Here is a 19,949-nt window from a genome sequence, read left to right as displayed (position 1 = left end):
AAAATAAAGAGCAAGATATACCTGGGCAAGAAAGTATAATAGGTGCTGTGATAGAAGTTTATCTAGGATTGGGGGTACAAATGTAAGAGTAGTTTTACTGGCTGGCAGGAGGAGAAATCAATGAATGGACAACATAGTATGGGGAAAAGGATGTTAGGTTTGGAGTCAGAAAACCTGGGTTTGTAGAATCTCAACTCTGTACATTAACTCTCTATATATTAGCTATATGTTTTATTTCTTTGAGTCTGGGTTGCATTGTTTATATAAAGCAATTAACAATAGTCTTCCCCAGCCCAGTGCCATGGCTCACGCCTTAATCCTAGCACTTTGGGAAGCCAAAGTGGGCCCATCACAACATCAGGAGTTTGAGACCAGCCTGGCCAATGTGGTGAAACCCTGTCTCTATTAAAAATACAAAAAATTTAGCCAGGCATGGTGGCGGGCACCTGTAATCCAAGCTGTTCGGGAGGCTGAGGCTGGAGAATTGCTTGAACCCAGGAGACGGAGGTTGCGGTGAGCCAAGATCACACCACTGCACTCCAGCCTGGGCAACAAGAGCGAAACTCTGTCTCGGGAGGAAAAAAAAAAAAAAAAGAAATCTGTGATCCTTGAAAACACATCCACCCCTCTACCTTGGTGGCATGTGTGGATTGAGTATCACTGCTCACCTGTGCTCTCGGACATCAAAAGGACAGTAGAGGTGTATCTTAACTCTGACCTTTTCCCCTTTCCTCCCTTGCACCAGATTTTATCATGTGGGCAACCTGTTGCAACTGGTTCTGCCTGGATGGACAGCCTGAAGAGGTCCCACCACCCCAGGGAGCCAGGATGCAGGCCTATTCCAATCCTGGGTACAGCTCCTTCCCTTCCCCAACAGGCCTGGAACCAAGCTGCAAGTCCTGTGGGGCTCACTTTGCAAGCACAGCCAGGAAGGTGAGTGCTGACTTCTTGGCCTGCTCTGCCACTGCAGCCTATGGACCATGGGCAAGCACTGCTGACCCCTCTGAGTGCCTGCAACCTTGCCTTTCCCTGTGTAATGCTGGTGACCGAGACCTGTCCCTGTCACAAAAATGTTCAAGAAGAACTAACCAAGTAAAAGCAAAAGCAAAGCATGTCAGCATAGATTTGGAGTCAGTAGACCTGAATTCAGTTATCAGCTTTGCTGCTTACTAGCTATATGATTTAACCTCTCTTGAGATTCAGTTTCCCTGTCATAAAATGGGATGATTGTTGTCCTCATCTTTCAGTGTTGTGGGAATAAAGTGAGACAAGAAAGCCATGAAGGGTGCCTAGCACGATGCTTAGAATGTCGTAGGCACTTGATGTTATTTACTTCATTAGCCACCATCACAAAAGACCTGATTGCAGATTAACTTGTTCTTTTTATCAAAAACAATGTTAAGGATGCCTCAGATACATTAGGACCATAACAAAGACTGGAGCTTATTTACTGTAGCAGATTTCATTTGAAATGCTTGGGAGCCATGCTTCCCAAATGAGTGAACTGGAAGTAAAATTACTGGCTGGATTATGGTGTCTAGGTGTGCACCCTCCCTCTTCCAGAGACAGTGAGTTATCTGTGATCAAGCAGGACTAGGGCAGAAGGTAAACCCTCACCTGGATAAAGAACTCCTGCATTCTGCATTTTTCTGCAGAATGGGAAGTTTGCAGCCCAGAATAAGTGATAGGATATGATGTTAAAATGGCGATCATGCGAAATTTGAGAGGAAATCATACTTTTAAACCATCTGCTATGTGCAAAGGACTGTTTAAGGAATTTAAATTTTTTTTATTTCATTTAATCCGCACAATAGCTATGATATACATTTTAGAATCTCCCAAATCCCATTTTACATATGAGAAACTAGGGCTCAGGGTTTAAAATTTAAGAAGAACATTGAATGTGTTAAATTCCTGACAAATAGCATGAGAGATATTAAAATACTCATTCTTTTCCCTTGACTTCAGTAGCGCTCAAGATCACATAGTTATTAAATGACAGAGCCGAGATTCAAACCCAGGTCCTTGATTCCAAAGCCCCCTCCAGAAGACGTTCGGCATGTCGAGTAGAAGATGACAGTTATAGGCCTGGGTGCCTACAGAAGCAAGGCAATGATTAAAATAAGGTGCTTTTTTTCTTATTTATTGGAAAATGAATTACTGAATATCTACTGTGTATCAGGAATTGCCTGGGCTAGGGAGGCAGAGATGAAGAAGGTCATTCCTGCTTAACAGGGAGCTTGCAGTCGCACAGGGAGGTGAGGACAGTGCACACCATACAATGTGACAAAAGAAAAGTGTGTGTAACAAGAAGAGCTTCTGTGAGGGGAAGAAAAATTCCAGTTTGGATGGTAAAAGATGATTATTGGTACAATATTTTCTTGCTACAAAAGTATGAATTAATTTTGTGCAATTTACAGTGAATTTTGTGAATATTAAGGGTGTTTTCATCTATGAGAATTTTTCATTTGTAATTTCATGCTTAAGTGGATCAGCATTCTTATCTTAAGGGTTTGGCATTTAACAGCCAGGGGCTTTCAAAATGTCTTTTTCTAGAAGTGCTTGAATTGAAATGATTACATGGATCCTACTGTCTTTTTCTTTTCCTTTTTCTTCATTATGGTCAGTATTTTCTGATTGCTTTCTGGGTGCAAAGCACAGATAACATTCAGGACTTTATAGAGAGAACATAAGGAAGATGTGGCCCTTGCATTCCCTGAGTTTTCAGTCCTAAAGAGAAATGGCAGACTGTAATTTTGCCACAAGCCAAATACCCCACCTTTATTGGTAATACCTCTCTGTGGTTTAGCTGTGACCGACAGTTTTGGAGGGAGTCTGGCACCCAGCCTCTTTAGTTGGACCAGTTGGAGGAGGAGGTTATGCTTGGAGCCATGGAAGTGATATTCAGATCTCAGAGTGTTAAGAGAGGACTGGGTCTTAGGTGCCGGTAAGGGGAAAAGAAATTAAAGGTGACTGTTTTACCTTTTCTGGAGCATCTACCTTGTGCTAAGGTTTTATATACATTCTCTCATGTAATATTTCCCATATTCCAGGGAATAGGGGTGGGAGGGAGTAGGAGCAAGGGAAGGGCAGTTGGCAAACGGGAGCCAGCAGAGCCCTGCACACAGCATCCTTGAAGGATGGTGCCCACCTGAGGTGCCATGGCCAGTTCTGTGATGCTGGATATCTCAGTGCACTCTGGGCATTTCTGCAGGCACGTTGGTTGCCTCCACTAATTCATCTTTCATACTACTTGGTTACTCAGTTGTTTTGAACCATTTGGTAGAATTTATACATAAGCGTGTCCTTTGCTCATTCTGCCTGCATTTGTTGACAGCCCTTTTTTCCTTTCCTCTTGTTCTCTCCTTCCACTGCAAACTGGGGTTTTAGCCTCAAGCCCTATCCTGTTCCTGTAGGGTGTGTTTCAGATGCCAGCTTATTTCAGAGTCCCCTGTGAGCCAGTGGGTGTATAGAAGCTAGGTTGCTGTCTGCATTCTGATCTTGCATCCAACAAGCCACACACATTTGAAGAAAGAATAGAGAGTTGTTTGGATCTGGCTGATTGAGCAATGCAGGCTTTATAATTGTGTCAAGCTAGGTCTTGTCAAACTGCATTGACTTAAGTAATATTCCATGTCAGGCCCACAGGTTTATGACATTGAAGCCTGTTTGTTTCAGTCTCAGTCATCCTAAGCACACTTCATTTCCCCATAGAAAAGCTTTAGATGTGAATGAACCCCAAATACCTGAAAACATCCATTTTCTGCCTGCGTGGCTACTGGTGCCAACACTGTTACACTGCTAGTGCAGCCATGCATCCTTTTAAGTCTGTCTCTGAACAGTGTATTGTTTGGTTATAACTGTGTGGAGAATTAGGGAGCTTGATATATGTCCCTTTGCAATGCCTTCTAAGTCTTAATAGCCAAAACTGAGTGGTAAATATTTTCTTTTCCTTTTACTATATGAATGATACTTAGACAAAACATGTAACTATCTTAACTATGCAGACATTTACTTCAGTCCAGAGTGCCTGTGATCTTGACTATGAGAATCTTGTCTCTTAAGCATTTTTTTAGCTTGAACAGCTTTCTATATTTTGAAAAGATGGACCAGAAATATTTAAGTTACTACTTAAGTCAACACAGGATGAAAAGTTTTTAACTTCTTTAAAGGATTAGTGAGGGTGCCCTCGAGGCCAATCCCATTGTGCTCAGGAATTACCTCTCTTTTTGGGGGTGTGACATGCTCTTGGCCAGAACAGAGCTCAGCCAGATGTCACTGTGCTTGCTCAGCCTGTGGGGTGAGAGGCTGAGGATTGCTTCCTGTGGGCTGAGTAAGCCTTCGTGTGTTGTCAGTGACTGCCAGAGTAGCTGCTGCCAGGCAGTACCAGCTTGCCCATCAGGCGCCCGTAGCCTAACTGAGACACTCTGTGCTTTCAGTAATGAGAGTACCCTGATGTCCAGACGGTCTCCCGTTGCTATCTAAATATTTGTCTTGGATATGGTCGTAAGCACCACTGGGTTCCCAGCACTCTGAGTGGACCTTCCTGGAGTGGGGAGCCTATGTCGATGGGGCAGTGGGTGGGGAATTTGGAAATGGGAAGCCAGGCCCTTGACTCAGAACTGTTCCGTGCTTGAATGGAACTAAGCTCTGCAGCATGGCCTGGTGGGAAGAATGTGATCATGAGCATTAGCCTCCGACAGACCTTGAGTGTGAATCCCAGCTCTCCTGTTTACTGCCTGACCTTGAATACAGTAGTTGATCTCCCTAAGCCTCTGTTGCTTTGTCTGTGGATCAGGGAAGAACACTAATACCTACTTTGCAGCGTCGCTTTGAGAATTAAATGACAAGCTAGCATATAGAAGCACTTCAGTAAATTAATATTAATTGTAACAACCACCATAACCTTCATGCAGAAATAATTATAGTTTAGGATTTGAATCCTGGCTCTCACCGTTAGCTAATATTTCCTAGCTATAATAAAACAGCTAACACTTGTTGAGGACTCATTTTGTGTTAGATATGCTAAATGAATTCTCTCTTAATCTTCACAACCACCCCATGAGGTAGATACTGTTATCAACCCCATTTCACAGATGTGGAAACTGAGCACCAGAGAGGCTAAATTACACACCCAAGGTGACATTGCAAGAAATAAGGGAGGGAGGCTTAATTAAAAATGCAGAACTTTTTGATTCTAAAGCTGGTAGTCTTGATTAATACCTCAGGTGCTTCGTGAATAAATAAAGTAAGCCTCAAATTAAATAATAAACGTGAAGTGTCCTGTACATGGATATACACAATACACACTGGAGGTCTGCCACCCCTGGGTGGCTTTTAATCTGAAATCTGAAAGTGGCTTGCACCCTTAGTTATGTGAGAGAGCTTAGTAAAAGTAAGAATGACTGGAGGAGATCCTGCTGGGCTTGGCAGCTCTGAAGCTCCCATCTCACTCTCTGTCTTGTTCTCTCAATCTGACATGGTTTCCTGTGTCTCTTCCTCTAAGCAGCAGACCTGCTTGGACTGTAAGAAACATTTCTGCATGACCTGTTCGAGCCAAGTGGGGAATGGGCCCCGCCTCTGCCTTCTCTGCCAACGGTTTCGAGCTACAGCCTTTCAGCGAGAGGAGCTCATGAAGATGAAGGTGAAGGACTTGAGGGACTATCTCAGCCTCCATGACATCTCTACCGAAATGTGCCGGGAGAAAGAAGAGCTGGTGCTCTTGGTCCTTGGCCAGCAGCCTATAATCTCCCAGGAGGGCAGGACTCATGCCTCCACCTTGACCCCAGACTTTCCTGAGCAGCAGGCCTTCCTGACCCAGCCTCACTCCAGCATGGTTCCACCTACCTCACCCAACCTCTCCTCTTCATCTGCACAAGCCACCTCTGTTCCCCCAGCCCAGGTTCAGGAGAATCAGCAGGTAAGGGCCCATTTGTAGTCTTTGCCAGTCCGTGCCAGTTTGAGGGCTCATTTTCATTTTCCTCTCCTGCCTGTGTTGTGAGAATGGGGTATAAGGCTAAGTGTCTTGATTATGTGAAGCCTTTCTGACTACTGGTGCACCAACTGTTTTCTGGGTATCAGACTCATGTTTTGGCTTTCTTCAGAGATGATATGCACAGTACCAAATTTTTTTGTTTGCTTTTTGTTTTTAATACACACATATCCTAGTTAGACATTTTTTTAAAGTTCATCGTTCCAGAAATATTTTGAGAAAAATAACCATTAAGCCATCAGATTTAGTTCTGGTCCAATTTGTCTTCCAACTTAATTCCTTTGTTCTGGTCTTCATTGGCTGGATTGGGAACTTAGTTCCTTAGTAACCATCACAAGGAATATAGGAAAGCAAAGGGCTATATGGAGGCAAGGAAGGGTGGGGAAACAGACAAAGACACTGCTTCTCTTACCAGTCACTGACTGGAAGCAGGAGTAGTTGGCATGCTGTACTTGTATGCTGCTGCTTCATTATCCTGGGGGGCTTGGAAGCTAAGAGCAGCACATCAACTGAATCATGACCCAGGCCTGGGGAGTACAGAAATGAGTAATATACTCTCTCAAAAAGCCCCCAGAAGAGGGAAGGTGGACACGTAGACCAGCTAACTCCTGGATTAGAGTGAGGCCAGTGGACATAACTGTTGTATAAGAAGTGGTGATGTTGCAGAAGTGCCTTAGTGACTCTGTTATTTATAGCAGCAGTCCCTAACCTTTTTAGCACCAAGGACTGGTTTTGGAAGACCATTTTTCCACAGACTGGGGTGCGTTGGTTTCAGGATGAAACTGTTCCACCCAGATCATCAGGCATTAGTTAGATTTTCATAAGGAGCATGCATCCTAGATCCCTCGCATGCGCAGTTCACAACAGGGTTCACACTCCTAGGACAATCTAATGCCACCACTTATCTGACAGGAGGCGAAGCTCAAGCAGTAATGCTCACTTGCCAGCCACTCACCTCCTGCTGTGCATCTGGGTTCCTAACAAGCCATGGACCAGTACCAGTCTGTGGCCCAGGGGTTGGGGACCCTTGATATAGGGCTTGGGCAATATGGGGGAATTAGGAACTACGAGATCTAATTTCCACATCCCCTTTTGTCACTGACTTCTTTGTCCCCTTGGGCAAACGTTGAGCCTACAACAATGAAATGGGGTTAGTAATCACAGACCACTTTTGATCTTGCCAGGATCTTGAGAGACCTGAATGTGTGATACCATGTCTGAAAGAGCTCTGAGCTACTTACAGCTGGTATAGTGCTAGTGCTGTTAGTTCCTACACATGATGTGGATGGCTGCTGCTGCTTGTTTATGATCACTTCCTTTGCCAGGACTGGGCCCCCTGATTCAGCTCTGGACAAGCAGTGAGGCATAAAGGCCAATGTGATAGCATAATTTAACTGCAGTAAAATCATTTAACTCCCTTTTTGGCCTGAGCATGTTTTTCTCCACAGCTGTACTTTAACTCTTTCCTAAGCTCTGACTCTTGGTCTGCTAGACAGATTTTAACTCCTGCTATACATTCTTCCCTTTGCGTGTGTGTGTGTGTGTGTGTGTGTGTGTGTGTTTTGTGAGCACTCTGTGTATAAGGAGCTAGGAAAAGAACTTGAGGAATTCTTTTTCTGTAAAGAACCTTGGCTGGGCATGGTGGTTCATGCCTGTAATCCCAGCACTTTGGGAAGCTGAGGCAGGCGGATCGTTTGAGCCTAGGAATTTGAGACTAGCCTGGCAACATGGCAAAACCCTGTCTCTACAAAAAAATACAAAAATTAGCTGGGCGTGGTGGTGGGCACCTGTAGCTACTCAAGAGGCTCAGGTGGGAGGATCATTTAAGCCTGGGAGGTCGAGGCTGCAGTGAGCTGTGATCGTGCCACCACACTTCAGCTTGGGCAACAGAGTGAGATCCTGTCTCAGAAAACAAAAACAAAAAACCAACCAAACCTTCAGGTAGATTTTTCAGTGAAAGATTATAAGCTTCCTGTCATTAACCAGAAATTTCCAGATTGCACCTAAAGGTGACCCTACATACAAGATCTAAGTGGGTACTTTTCCTCTGAGATTTTCAGGAGACCTTAATGTCTGCTTACATCCCCTGTTCTGGTGAGAGCTGCACTTTGCAAGCAGGAAAAACAGGCATGGAAGAATTAAGTAACTTATGTAGTGCTGTCTGACAAGTTCACAAGTGAGCTGCACCTAGAATGTAAATTTCCTTATAATACTTGCTCAACCAGAGTTCTTTCTTCTACCTTTAGTGCTCTAGCAATCAATAGTTGCTAGGCAAGGAAGGTATACAATAAGCACAACTGTGGACAGATACTAGTTTCGGATTTTTATTTAACCAGTGGGCAAACTGGAAAGACAAGAGCATGCTTTGCAGCATGAGGTCGTTTCTCTTTCTAGGAAATAGGACATCTGAAAGATATCTACTTAGGAACAGGTTAGGCTCTGAAGGATTCCAGGGTAATTCCAAGGTGACACTGCCTGAGAGACCAGTGAGGACCTAGAGTAAGCTAAGAGAAAACATTGTTGATGAAGACACTGATTTGGATCCATCCCTATACATGTGTACTATGCATTTGATCTTGCCTTCACTTGGCATTTTGTTACTTCTACTTTTCATTTCCATTGCAGTTGGTTGCCTCCTCTTGATTAGCTCCATATTATGCATCCTAGTGTGGGATGAGTGGTTGGGGTCAGTGGGTGACTTTGGTTTCCCAGATTGTCCCTTCACTGGCATCCCCAGAATCTGGTGGAAAAGGCCTGTGAGCTCAGACACCTCTTTGCTCTGAGCTCACAGCAGGCCCTTTGCATGCAGGGAGTAGTGGGTGAGGAGGATCTACTTGAGGTGTTTGTAGCTTAAATGGTGATGGAATTAGGAGGCTCACAGTTCTGCCTACTCTTTGGCCAAACCTCCTAAAGGAGTACTCAGGAGGAACCTTTTGAGAAGTGAAAATTCTAAGCATAATGAAATTCCATAAGCATAGGCAGTGTTTTATAGTATTAGGCTAATAGATTCTTAGATACATTAAAATATTCTTTGACTAGGTCTAGACATAGCACTTAATAATAGTGTGCTCAACATGGAAACACATTTCCAGAATGTGAGAGTAGTTACTAGGCAGAAAAGAGACTAGGGTGGTGATGGTCTGGAAACTTTGTCCCATCACTGTCAGATAAGGAAGCCAGGGAGATTTAGTGTGAAGGAGGGGAAAACATGGTATAAACAGTTTGGGGAAAAAACAAAACAAAACAAAACCCAGCAGACTATGGTTTGAGGAGCAGAACCAGGGATAGGGATGGCAATTTTGGATCAGTGTCAAGAAAAACCTTGATGCCAGATAGAGAGCAGTCCAGCAGCGGAATGGACACAGTGACCTTCCCTTCACCTGTGTTGCTCAAGCTGAGATTAAATTGATGGTGAGTGGTGGCTACTGCCATCCTGATGTGTGCAGAATTAATGCAATTTTGTTCTAGAGGGCAGCTTTGTCTATTGAAATGTATTTGTGTTGTTTCTCTGCTTGACAAAGTTGGTATGAGAGAGCAGGCTTTTGTAATGATGCTCTAAGAGGCTCCGGATTTCTGGGCGTGATGGGAATACATTGTGGACATTGTGTGAGTTGAAAAGAGGCCCATGCTATGCAGATCTCTGGGACATCTCTAGATGTGATGTTACTTTTCTCTTCCCACAGGCCAATGGCCATGTGTCTCAGGATCAAGAGGAACCCGTCTACCTGGAGAGCGTGGCCAGAGCACCTGCTGAGGATGAGACCCAGGTGGGGCCTCTGCTCGGGTCTGTGTCTTCACCTTTGCTCTTTCACTGGTGTTCTTAGGAACCTCTTCGGGTGGAGAGAGAATAAATGTGTGATGATAGTGCTTCCGAAATTATATTTTTGGGATAGGGTTTAGTGTTAGTGTTCCAGGTTAACTTGTGAAACTGTCAGTGTGTTTATAAGGAGTTGTGAGGTCATAGTGGAGACTGAGAAGCCTCATGGCCAATTATATTTCCAGTCTCTTGACTTTCCAAGAGCTGCCAGAGGGCAGGCTTGTGCTGCTGCTGTGAAAATCTTGTTCTTTTCTCCTGCTTCTAGCACACTGTAGCCATTGTCAAGGGAAGGAGGTCAGACAATTAACCAGGCAGGGCCAGTCCAGAGCACAGACCAGGGAGCTGTGGCCAAGATTGTGTACAGAGGAGTACTTGCCAGGGAAATGTGCCTCTTGTGGGCAAGTAGAAGTCTCCAGGGGAGAAGGGCCAGCACCATGCTGGGTTTCATGTGCAGCCATATTTAACCTCTACAGGACCCTGTGGGGTATGACTGCTCTCTCCCCTTTATGGAGGGGCAAACAGGCTCAGAGTGGTAAGCAACTTGCTGGATATTATTTAGCATTAACCAGCAGAGCAGTCAAGATTCAAAATTAGGGTCATATGACTCAAACCAGCGCTCCTTCTACCATACTTCTATCTAGTACTGTGTCACACTGATTGGTTGGTCTGTGTCTGTTTGCTCCTAAGCACAGAATCATGGGTCAGGAAGAGATTCTAGTAAATTTTGCAATGCAGAGCCCCATGCCAGGTACTCATCCTGTCTCTGTTCCTACCTTTCATGAGGTCAGTCACCAAAATTATGATGTGGTGAGTGCTTTGGGGTCCTTGGAGAAACAGCTTGAGGAGGTAAGAGCTGAGCACACTGATCTCTTCTTTGCCATTGCAGTCTATTGACTCAGAGGACAGCTTCGTCCCAGGCCGAAGGGCCTCTCTGTCTGACCTGACTGACCTGGAGGACATTGAAGGCCTGACAGTGCGGCAGCTGAAAGAGATCTTGGCTCGCAACTTTGTCAACTACAAGGGCTGCTGTGAGAAGTGGGAGCTGATGGAGAGAGTGACTCGGCTATACAAGGATCAGAAAGGACTCCAGCACCTGGGTGAGGGGCTATCTGCATGGTAGCTATACAGAGCTCAGAAGTGTTTGCTGTCACTCCAAAGCCTGATGGCACTGACTTGACTCAATTTCCACACTTTTAGCCATGGAAGGAGACACCTTACATATCTGCACCATCTAATAATAGCTGTCATTTGTGGTTGAGTGTCAAAACTAGATTAGGCATTGCATATATTTATTCCTTAGAGCAACCTATGAAATAGACATTATTAGCATCACCCTTTTACCATAGAGCCCAGTTTTAACTGAGAATTTTCTGGTCTAAGTCCATAGCCTTTCTCACCATATGCTATCCCCTCCCTACTCACCACCACCTTGTAAGTTTTCTTACATTAGCATAAGAATGCTTGTTCTGAAGATTTGGGAGGTAGAAAATGAATCTACATACATAGTAGGAGAAGGTATATGTTCTGTCCGCACTTGGGCTTTTCCTTTTGTTCATTTCCCAGGGCATTTTACACTGTATCATTTAGCAGATGCCCAGGAAAATATCTGGGTCTGTGGTTAAATGAGTTCAGGGAAAAATACCTCATACTGTATCTTCATTACTGATTTATGGTAGATTTTTATATTAAAGGCAGTGAAGTCCTGCAGAAGAGAAATGTGTTTTGGCTGTTTTGAACTTAGCATTTCCTGAAATTATTTCACCACAGAATCTTCTCCTTTCCTCCCATCCCCAATTGATTCAGTTCCTACAGAGCAACATACTGATTCCTTACTTGGTAAGAGTGGTCGAAGTCAGATTTCAGGCTGTCTTCTACCAGTAGCTCAAATTTATCAGTGTTAGGGGACATCTGACTGACTCTTCACCTGATTACAGACTGAGGACTACTGTCTGTTTTCCCTTTGGGATTGTTTCAAGAGTCTTCTCTTGAGTTGTCAGGACCTGGGGAACAGAACAGATGACTCCACGTGGGAATTTTATCCAGATTCCCTGACTGACTGAAACAGCTAGATAGTTCATTCTTTCTTGACTTTATTGCTGGCTTCAAAATAGAAAAGCATATTGCGCATATAAAGTATCCTTCTACTTGGCAGTTTGTGCAAACTGATGGAATACATTTTTCTAAGGGTAGACCAGGGTGCAATGGCTCATGCCTGTAATCCCAGCACTCTGGGAAGCTGAGGCAGGTGGATCACTTGAGATCAGGAGTTCAAGACTAGCCTAGGTAACATGGTGAAACCCCGTCTCCACCAAAAACAAAAAATTAGCTGGGAGTGGTGGCATGTGCCTGTAGTCCCCAGGTACTTGGGAGGCCGAGGCAGGAGAATCACTTGAACCCAGGAGAAAGAGGTTGCAGTGAGCCAAGATCATGCCACTGCACTCCAGCCTAGGCAACAGAGTGAGGCTCCATCTCAAAAAAAAAAAAAAAAAAAATAGATGCTTTGTGTGAGTTCTGAGCATGTATAGTGAGTAAAGAGGGCTGATGTCCATTTAGGCTCTTGGCAGGCCTGGTTCCCAGCAGGGAGTGGTAAGAGTTCAGAAACGATGTCAGGGCAGTAAGAGACTTTGTTTGTACCATCATGCCATCACCTATTCAGACTTCCTTCTCTTTCCTTTTCAGTCAGTGGTGCTGAAGACCAAAACGGTATGTAGTTGTTTCTGTTTGGGAATGGGTTTAGGCTCTTTTGTCCTCTTCAACCCCAATCCCTTTAGTAGTCTTAAGAATTCTGAGCATTTCAGCCTCCAGAGAGAGGGTGTGTTGGAAACTCACAGAGACCCAGGGGGCCTCTCACCATCTTTAGAAATTCTCTCTGAGGCCAGCCGTGGTGGCTCACGCCTGTAATCTCAGCACTTTGGGAGGCTGAGGTGGGTGGATCACAAGGTCAGGAGATTGAGACCATCCTGGCTAACACGGTGAAACCCCGTTTCTACTGAAAATACAAAAAAATTAGCCAGGCGTGGTGGTGGGTGCCTGTAGTCCCAGCTACTCTGGAGGCTGAGACAGGAGAATGGCATGAACCCGGGAGGCAGAGCTTGCGGAGAACCGAGATCGCGCCACTGCACTCCAGCCTGGGCGACAGAGTGAGATTCCGTCTCAAAAAAAAAAAAAAGAAGTTCTCTGTGCTCCCTGTGTAGGAAGCAGCGTGGAGCATATCAGGGGTAGCCTGACTGATGTGTATGTCTCCACTAAAACAGAGAAGGGGTGGCATGTATCACACTCAGCTCATTTTTAAAAAATCCTGGTGTGTTCAGTTCTGGTCTGAGTAGGGAGGGTCTCTGTGTGCACCTTCTGGGGAATCAGGGTGTTTGGCAGCTTCTGGTACTAACCAAAAAGAAAGGGTGGTGACCTAAGACAGCCCTGCCTGTACAGGGCCGGTAATGGTTAGAGCTACTCTGGAGCTAACACATGTGCTACTCTCTGGGCATAAGCTATATATCTCAGCTCAGCTGCCATTCACTTAAAGACCACGCTGGGCCCTCAGGTACTCCCAGAACACACTGCAGAACTCCTGACCATCTGTGGGGACATTCTGAAATCTGCTATGTGTTTTCAAAAAGCCTCAAGGGTATGTGGTTGTGAACTCCCTCCCAAGAGAGAACGTTCTTAGAGTAGTCTTGGACTAGCCTGCAAGCATTTTAAAACTATTTCAGAAGACTTCCCAAATTTATTTAGTAAAATGGCCTTTTGCTCAGAATGGGCATCAGACATAAAAAACAGCTGAGCTTTTCTCAATTCCCCAAAACCATTTGGAGTTCTAGACCTACCCCCACCATCCCTCCCCCCAGCATCACCTGCTACCAAGATCAGGCTGATCTACTTGGTGCTTCCTATCTTTGTCTGATTCCCTGGGAGAATGCTGACAGCTGAGTTAATGCGTTTGTTGTTACTCCTCAGAGAATGAGTAATTGAAAATTATAAATTATTCCCACTCATCTTAGGTATTTGTAGTCTCTAAACTTCTGTTAGGGCCAACAGCACCTCAAAAGAGGCAAATAGGTTTCACTCCCTTTCACATCCAGCCTACCTGCTAAGGGGAAGTATTTTTTAACTTTTGAATAGTCCAGAAAAGAGAAAGTATAGATGCAATAAGGGAGAATTCCTCTATGGGGTGGCCAACCCCCAGATGGTAGAGGTGACTTGTGTGAGATCAGTTCCTTTTTATGGGTACCTACTTCAGGCTACAATTTAAGACATGTTGTAGATGGCTGGGCTTTTGAACATGACTTTTTCTGTTTGGGTCAGCTCTACTAGGATACTAGTCATGCCCACTATATTCTGCTAGTGACACAGGCCAGTTAGCATTTATTGAGAACTCTGTGCACTTGGCAGTTGATCTCTGTGGATAGTTTATACTCTTAGGGCAGTTAGGCAGAAGGCCATTCTAGAGCAGGAGCTGTGGGGCCAGCCTGCCTGGGTTTGCATCCTGGCTCCTCGACTTAGCAGCTGTGTGCCCTTGGGTAAGCCACTTATTTTTTTGCCCCGGTTGGCCTCATCTATAAAATGAAAATAACAAGAGGTCCTACTTCATAGTTTTTGTGAGGTTTCAGTGAGTTAATACATGCAAAGCTTTCAGGACCCTGCCTAGCACACGGTAAGCATTCAGTAAATGTGGGATGTTGTCATTCCCTTGGGAAGATGTTCATTCATCAGACATTTAGAGTACCTACCATATGACTGGCACTGGGGGCTTCAAAGATGAGTATCTAACCTCGGAGCATGGAATAAATGCTAAGCATATAATTGTAAAAATTGATTGAATATGTAGAATTAAAGAGCTCACAGTCTACTGGGGCAGTAAGTAGGTAAACTCAAAATTTTAATCCAATGTGATAAACAGTCATGGGAGTATAAAAAAGTTTTGTGGGGGTAGAAAGAGGGAGCAATAATCTCTGCCAGGCTTCTCCACCAGGAAGTTTCCTTAGGAAGCCTGGGAGTAGTTCGTGAGATAGCAGAGGGGTCCCCCATGAACCTTGACTTTATTACATGGAGGATATGTTTATAGATAAGCCATGTGATCCTTAATGAACCATTCACCACAGTTCCATTTCTATCTAAACTTTTCTGAACCAGTTTTATCTTTTTAGCCTGTTCTGCCTCAGGGGATAATGAGTCCCTAAGTGCCACTCACACACTCACTGTATTATAGCCTTAGCTGTCTGAAAATTATTTCTTTTAAGCTTTGAGAACTTTGTCTTAGTTCTCATGTTCTGGGATGTATTTGATCCACAAGTACTGTACTTTTCAAATCTATACCTGTTGGAGGGGAGGAAGTGTGGATTAAACAAGTAACCCGAGTTGGTTACTGAGGAAATGCTTCCTTGGAGGAGCTGTATTTGAGGGAAGCCTGTGCATTGGGAGTTTGTTCACAGTGTACCTGTTATCTCCCACCTCCCTCCCCCAGGTACTCCTATATACTTAAGACAGTCTCCTCACTTACTCCTCTGCCCCTTGTTTTTTGCCCTGTGTGTTTGTACAGGGGGAGCAGTACCATCAGGCTTGGAGGAGAACCTGTGTAAGATCTGCATGGACTCACCCATTGACTGTGTTCTGCTGGAGTGTGGCCACATGGTAACCTGTACCAAGTGTGGCAAGCGCATGAATGAATGTCCCATCTGCCGGCAGTATGTAATCCGAGCTGTGCATGTCTTCCGGTCCTGAGAGCTTGCATCGGTTTCTTCAGTGCCTTACAGGGAAATAGCCTGGGGTGTCTGGGCTCAGGGTTGGCCAGCTTGCAGAAGAGCAAGCTAGTAGAAATACTGCAGTGTTCCCAAGACCAGGGCAAGCAAGATGCATGTCACCCCTGAGCATGCCTGTCTTGCCACAGGGGTGTACCTCTTGGCTGACAAAGCCCAAGGCCAGTGGGAACTTGTATAAATCACATGGGTATGTTCTTGGTTCAGTGATCTTGGAGTGATGATGGTAACTGATGAACAGAGAACTTTCCAGAACTTGGGTCCTGTCTTTCTCCCTGAACCTAGACACAGTTTCACCCCCTCCCCTGTACCCAGCCCATCCCCTCCCCACATGGGAAATGCTTGCCCATGTGTTTCATCAATCAGAAGTCCTCCTGCCCAGCACATTTGGATTTAAATTTCTGGTCTCCAGCTTTCTGTGCTTTAACTCTTTGCTAAAGTCTCTTGCTACACTGCCTAAATCCATTTATTTCTTTGGACCAAAAATGTTAGTTTACCAGACCGATAGTGGTCCTTAGGACAGATTTTAGACCAGTAAACTTATCTTTTGTGAGAAATGAAACACAAATGCTATAGAAAAATTTCAAAGTTATTTGGAGTTGCTTCCTTAAATGCTGGGATTGGAAGCTGTTGGTCTCCTGACCCAACTCTGGGAGCCAACAAAACATCAGGCTCCCAAACTGCTGGGAAATTTGTTTCTGTCTGCAAGGGAGAGTGCGTGCATAATCCCTGCTGCTGCTTCTCTTGGGACCTGATTTGCACCATCCTTAGTTTATGTGGAAAGGGGACGCAATGGGTGGAGGCAGTGGCCTTCTGCTTAATATTGACTTGGCTTCTGATCCTTTTCCTAACTCGAAGGAGTCTTAGGCTATTTTCCCCTGAGAATGAAATCCCTCCCTAATCCATGGTAGTTTTAAATTTGGTCTCATTGAAGAAATAGATTTAGGCAAAGAGCCTGTGCTCTTCTCTGGCCAGACTTCTCTTAAAGTTCCTGGAGAGCAAACGTTAAGACAGCACTTAAGAGCTTTCAGGAGGTACTGAATGAGACTGGATTCTGTTGTGAGCCGACAGTTCAAGTCTTTATTTCCCAGGTTGGTGGGGAGTAAGGAGACCCTACTTTCATTTCCTTTCCTAGCCTACTGATTTTTGGGGGCAGGTCAGGGAGAAAGCATTTTCTTTTTTTTTGAGAGTCTCTGTTGCCCAGGCTGGAGTGCAGTGGTGCAGTCTTGGCTTACTGCAACCTCCATCTCCCAGGTTCAAGCAATTCTCTTGCCTTAGCCTCCGGAGTAGCTGGGATTATAGGCGCCCGCCACCACGCCTGGTTAATTTTTGTATTTTTAGTAGAGATGGGGTTTCACCATGTTGACCAGGCTGATCTCCAACTCCTGACCTTGTGATCTGCCCACCTTGGCTTCCCAAAGTGCTGGGATTACAAGCGTGAGCCACCACACCCAGGAGGAGAAAGCATTTATTCTAGGCTCTTTAGGAAGGACCATACAATGAGTGAGTGATTTTTTTGAACACCCCTAGAGGAGCTGGAGGGCTTAAGAGTTTGCTGGAGAAGCGTGGCCAAGCACAAAACACATTATCAGGAGAGCAGTGTTTTCCCATTACCAATGGATAAACTATGCAAACCCTAAATGCCTTGGCAGACAACTCCCACCCCTTATCCCTCCCATGCAGCTGAAAAATCTGAGACTAGAGCCAATCATGACACTGGATGGCAGAGGGAAACCTCTAAAGGGACTTATTACATTGGTACAGACATATTTATGCTTTCCTTCCATCACCAACCACTAAACCCCTTTGGAGGAATGAAATAACTGCATAAAGTAGTTGTCAGCTGAACACTGGGCCACTTACCTCAACATTATACAAAGTCCTGGATGATTTGATTCTGAACCACAGCCTTTGCAGGAGTTGGGGGAATCAGATTTGCTCATGAAGACATCCCTTTCCGCTTTTCTCATGGGCAGTAAATACTATCGTTTACAATGCCTACCAATTTAGCAAAGGATCATTCATTCAGCTGCTCAGTTCCTCTGTAAAACAGATCTATGTATGTGCAATTCAGTTAAGATCTAGCAGTAACTTAAGGGCAGAAGCTGGCCCTCTACTTACAACCTGCTTTCTCTGCTGAAGCCTTACCTCCTCCTCTAACCCGAAAATAATACACTGATAGCTGGTTAGTAACCTCAGTAAGAATTAAAACTGAGGTTGTTTACTCATTTTGCCTTTTAAGTCTTTTATCCCCTTTTGGTGAAAGTTTCCCTTTAGGAAAAAAGGTGTCAAACAACCCTGATTTTTTTTTTTTTTTTTGCATCATTTTTATTACACCAAATAAAAGTTGGGAGTTCCAGGATCCCATTCCAGTTCATATTTAACCAAGATCTAAAATTTAATTTTTTAAAATCTTTGAATCTTCCCTCCTGCCCCTCATGGATCCTTGGTTTTAATTATCATGGAAACATCTAATTCTTACAATTATTCCGTAGCTTTTGCTGATTGCTCTGAAATTTCAGTTAAGACTTGTTTCAAAAGACAGATAGCTGACTGGTTCATAATACATTGGAATAGTTGGATCCAAACTAATAAGAGTAAGCTGTACAGGAACTAGTGCTCAATATACATTGTATAAATTTGTGGAAATTTCTTGGATGTGAATTGTTACTTCAAGTGGCTTACATTAAGATTTTCTCAGACTTACTTGGAGGTTAAAGCAAATCCAAATGTGTATTATTTTGTTACAGAGCTCTGCTTTATAATTTTGTAATAAAGTTTTAATACAGACACCTGTCTTGTCTGGTGTGAGGATGTTAGAGGTTGATAGCACTGACAAAAGAGCCTGACAGTGGTTCACGCTATAATTTCAACACTTGAGGAAGCCAAGGTGGGAAGACTGCTTGGAGTTTGAGACCAGTCTGGGCAATGTAGTCAGACCTCGTGTCTACTTAAAAAAACAGAAAAGCCAAAAAAACAAAAAATTAGCCATGCATGGTGGTGCATGTGGGTAGTCCCAACTACCTGGAAGGCTGAGGTGGGAGGATCACTTGAGCCAGGAGATTGAAGCTGCAGTGAGCTCTGATTGCCACCACACTCCAGCCGGGGCAACAGAGTGAGACCCTGTATTAAACAAACAAACAAACAAACAAAAAATTGACAAAATAACTGATAAACCACAAGCTAATCCTGGGATGTGCACATGGCCTGGGATTAGCCTGTGGTTGGGTGAAGTGACAAGATGCTCAGTGTTGTTGTAACTTGCCCAGGACCACAAATGTAATATGTGGAAGAGGCCATGGAATAGCCTAGAAGAGAATGAGAGCTGGGTAGGAAAAGGATGAATCCCAAGACCAATTGGGTTGAAGCACCAAGTTCAGATATTTACACTGATCTAGAAGAGATGGGCCTTAAAGATCTGAAATGGAAAGGAATCAGGACAGCTAGTGTGCCCAGTTAGGTCTTCAGGTTACCCTGGGAGATACATGGTACCTTTTGGATACAGCTGTAGTACAGTTGGACTATGGCTCAGAAAAGGTTGGCTCAGGCTGGGCGCCATGGCTCATGCCTGTAATCCCAACACTTTGAGTGGCTGGGGTGGGTGGATGACTTGAGGCCAGGAGTTTGAGACCAGTCTGGATAACATGGCGAAACGCGGTCTCTACTAAAAATACAAAAACTTAGCTGGGAGTGATGGTGTGTGCCTGTTAAGTCTCAGCCACTCGGGAGGCTGAGGCATGAGAATTGCTTGTGAACCCAGGAAGCAGAGGTTGCAGTGAGCTGAGATTGCACCACTGCACTCCAGCCTGAATGACAGAGCAAGAGTCTGTTAAAAAAAAAAAAAAAGGTTGGCCCAGCCTCGTGACAGACTGCTGTGTTGTGCACAGGCTTGTACAAACCTCCCTGACCAGGCACCCAAGGCGCAGGGAAAAGACTCCCAAGAATGCAGCCCCTGGGAGAACAAGATTATGTGTCCATCTGCTCTGTGACTGAGAAAGGAATCTTGCCAAAAGGGCATAAAGGATCAAGGATGAGCCCCAACACTTTGCTCACATTGCCCTAGGGAGCTGACCTGTTCAGCGCCCAGTGATGACTTCTCTGCTTGATGCCAGCCAGCAGCATGTAAAGGTTCAGAAGAGGGAGGCCTCCAGCATTTTGCTGGAGAGATTTATGATGATGATGTTGAGGGTTGCATTGAAATATATGAAAGAAATACATGAAAGGATACAAAATAGTATATACAGTCAGATCTCAGCAGCAAAGACTAGAAGAAAATACATAAAAAACCACTGACATTGAAATGGCAATAACACACACTAAGGCAGAGAAGGGACAAGATGATCACCTGCAGCCAGCAGAGCCCCTTTCCTGTGAGTGTGCACTCTGG

At 44.6% G+C, this 19,949-nt stretch overlaps 1 protein-coding gene across 3 annotated transcripts in view; it reads left to right on the top strand.

The window, feature by feature from the left end:
• The window catches only part of RFFL (ring finger and FYVE like domain containing E3 ubiquitin protein ligase), an 81,046-nt gene extending 62,692 nt beyond the window's left edge, over positions 1-18,354 (top strand). For 2 of the 3 annotated variants that reach the window (XM_050765644.1, XM_050765645.1), the window contains exons 2-7: positions 746-933; positions 5,510-5,920; positions 9,676-9,759; positions 10,696-10,906; positions 12,489-12,512; positions 15,346-18,354. In XM_050765644.1, the coding sequence (XP_050621601.1) occupies positions 754-933; positions 5,510-5,920; positions 9,676-9,759; positions 10,696-10,906; positions 12,489-12,512; positions 15,346-15,527 (1,092 nt within the window). In that variant the 5' untranslated portion in view covers positions 746-753 and the 3' untranslated portion in view covers positions 15,528-18,354. The remainder of the gene's footprint in view (positions 1-745; positions 934-5,509; positions 5,921-9,675; positions 9,760-10,695; positions 10,907-12,488; positions 12,513-15,345) is intronic. The other variant, XM_050765646.1, reaches the window with a different exon arrangement.
• The last annotated feature ends 1,595 nt before the right edge of the window (positions 18,355-19,949 follow it).

The sequence above is a fragment of the Macaca thibetana genome, chromosome 16, assembly GCF_024542745.1.
Source record: "Macaca thibetana thibetana isolate TM-01 chromosome 16, ASM2454274v1, whole genome shotgun sequence".
NCBI classification, from domain to species: Eukaryota; Metazoa; Chordata; class Mammalia; order Primates; family Cercopithecidae; genus Macaca; species Macaca thibetana.
Note: the sequence above shows the minus strand (reverse complement) of the source record. Positions and strands in the feature narration are given on the sequence as shown.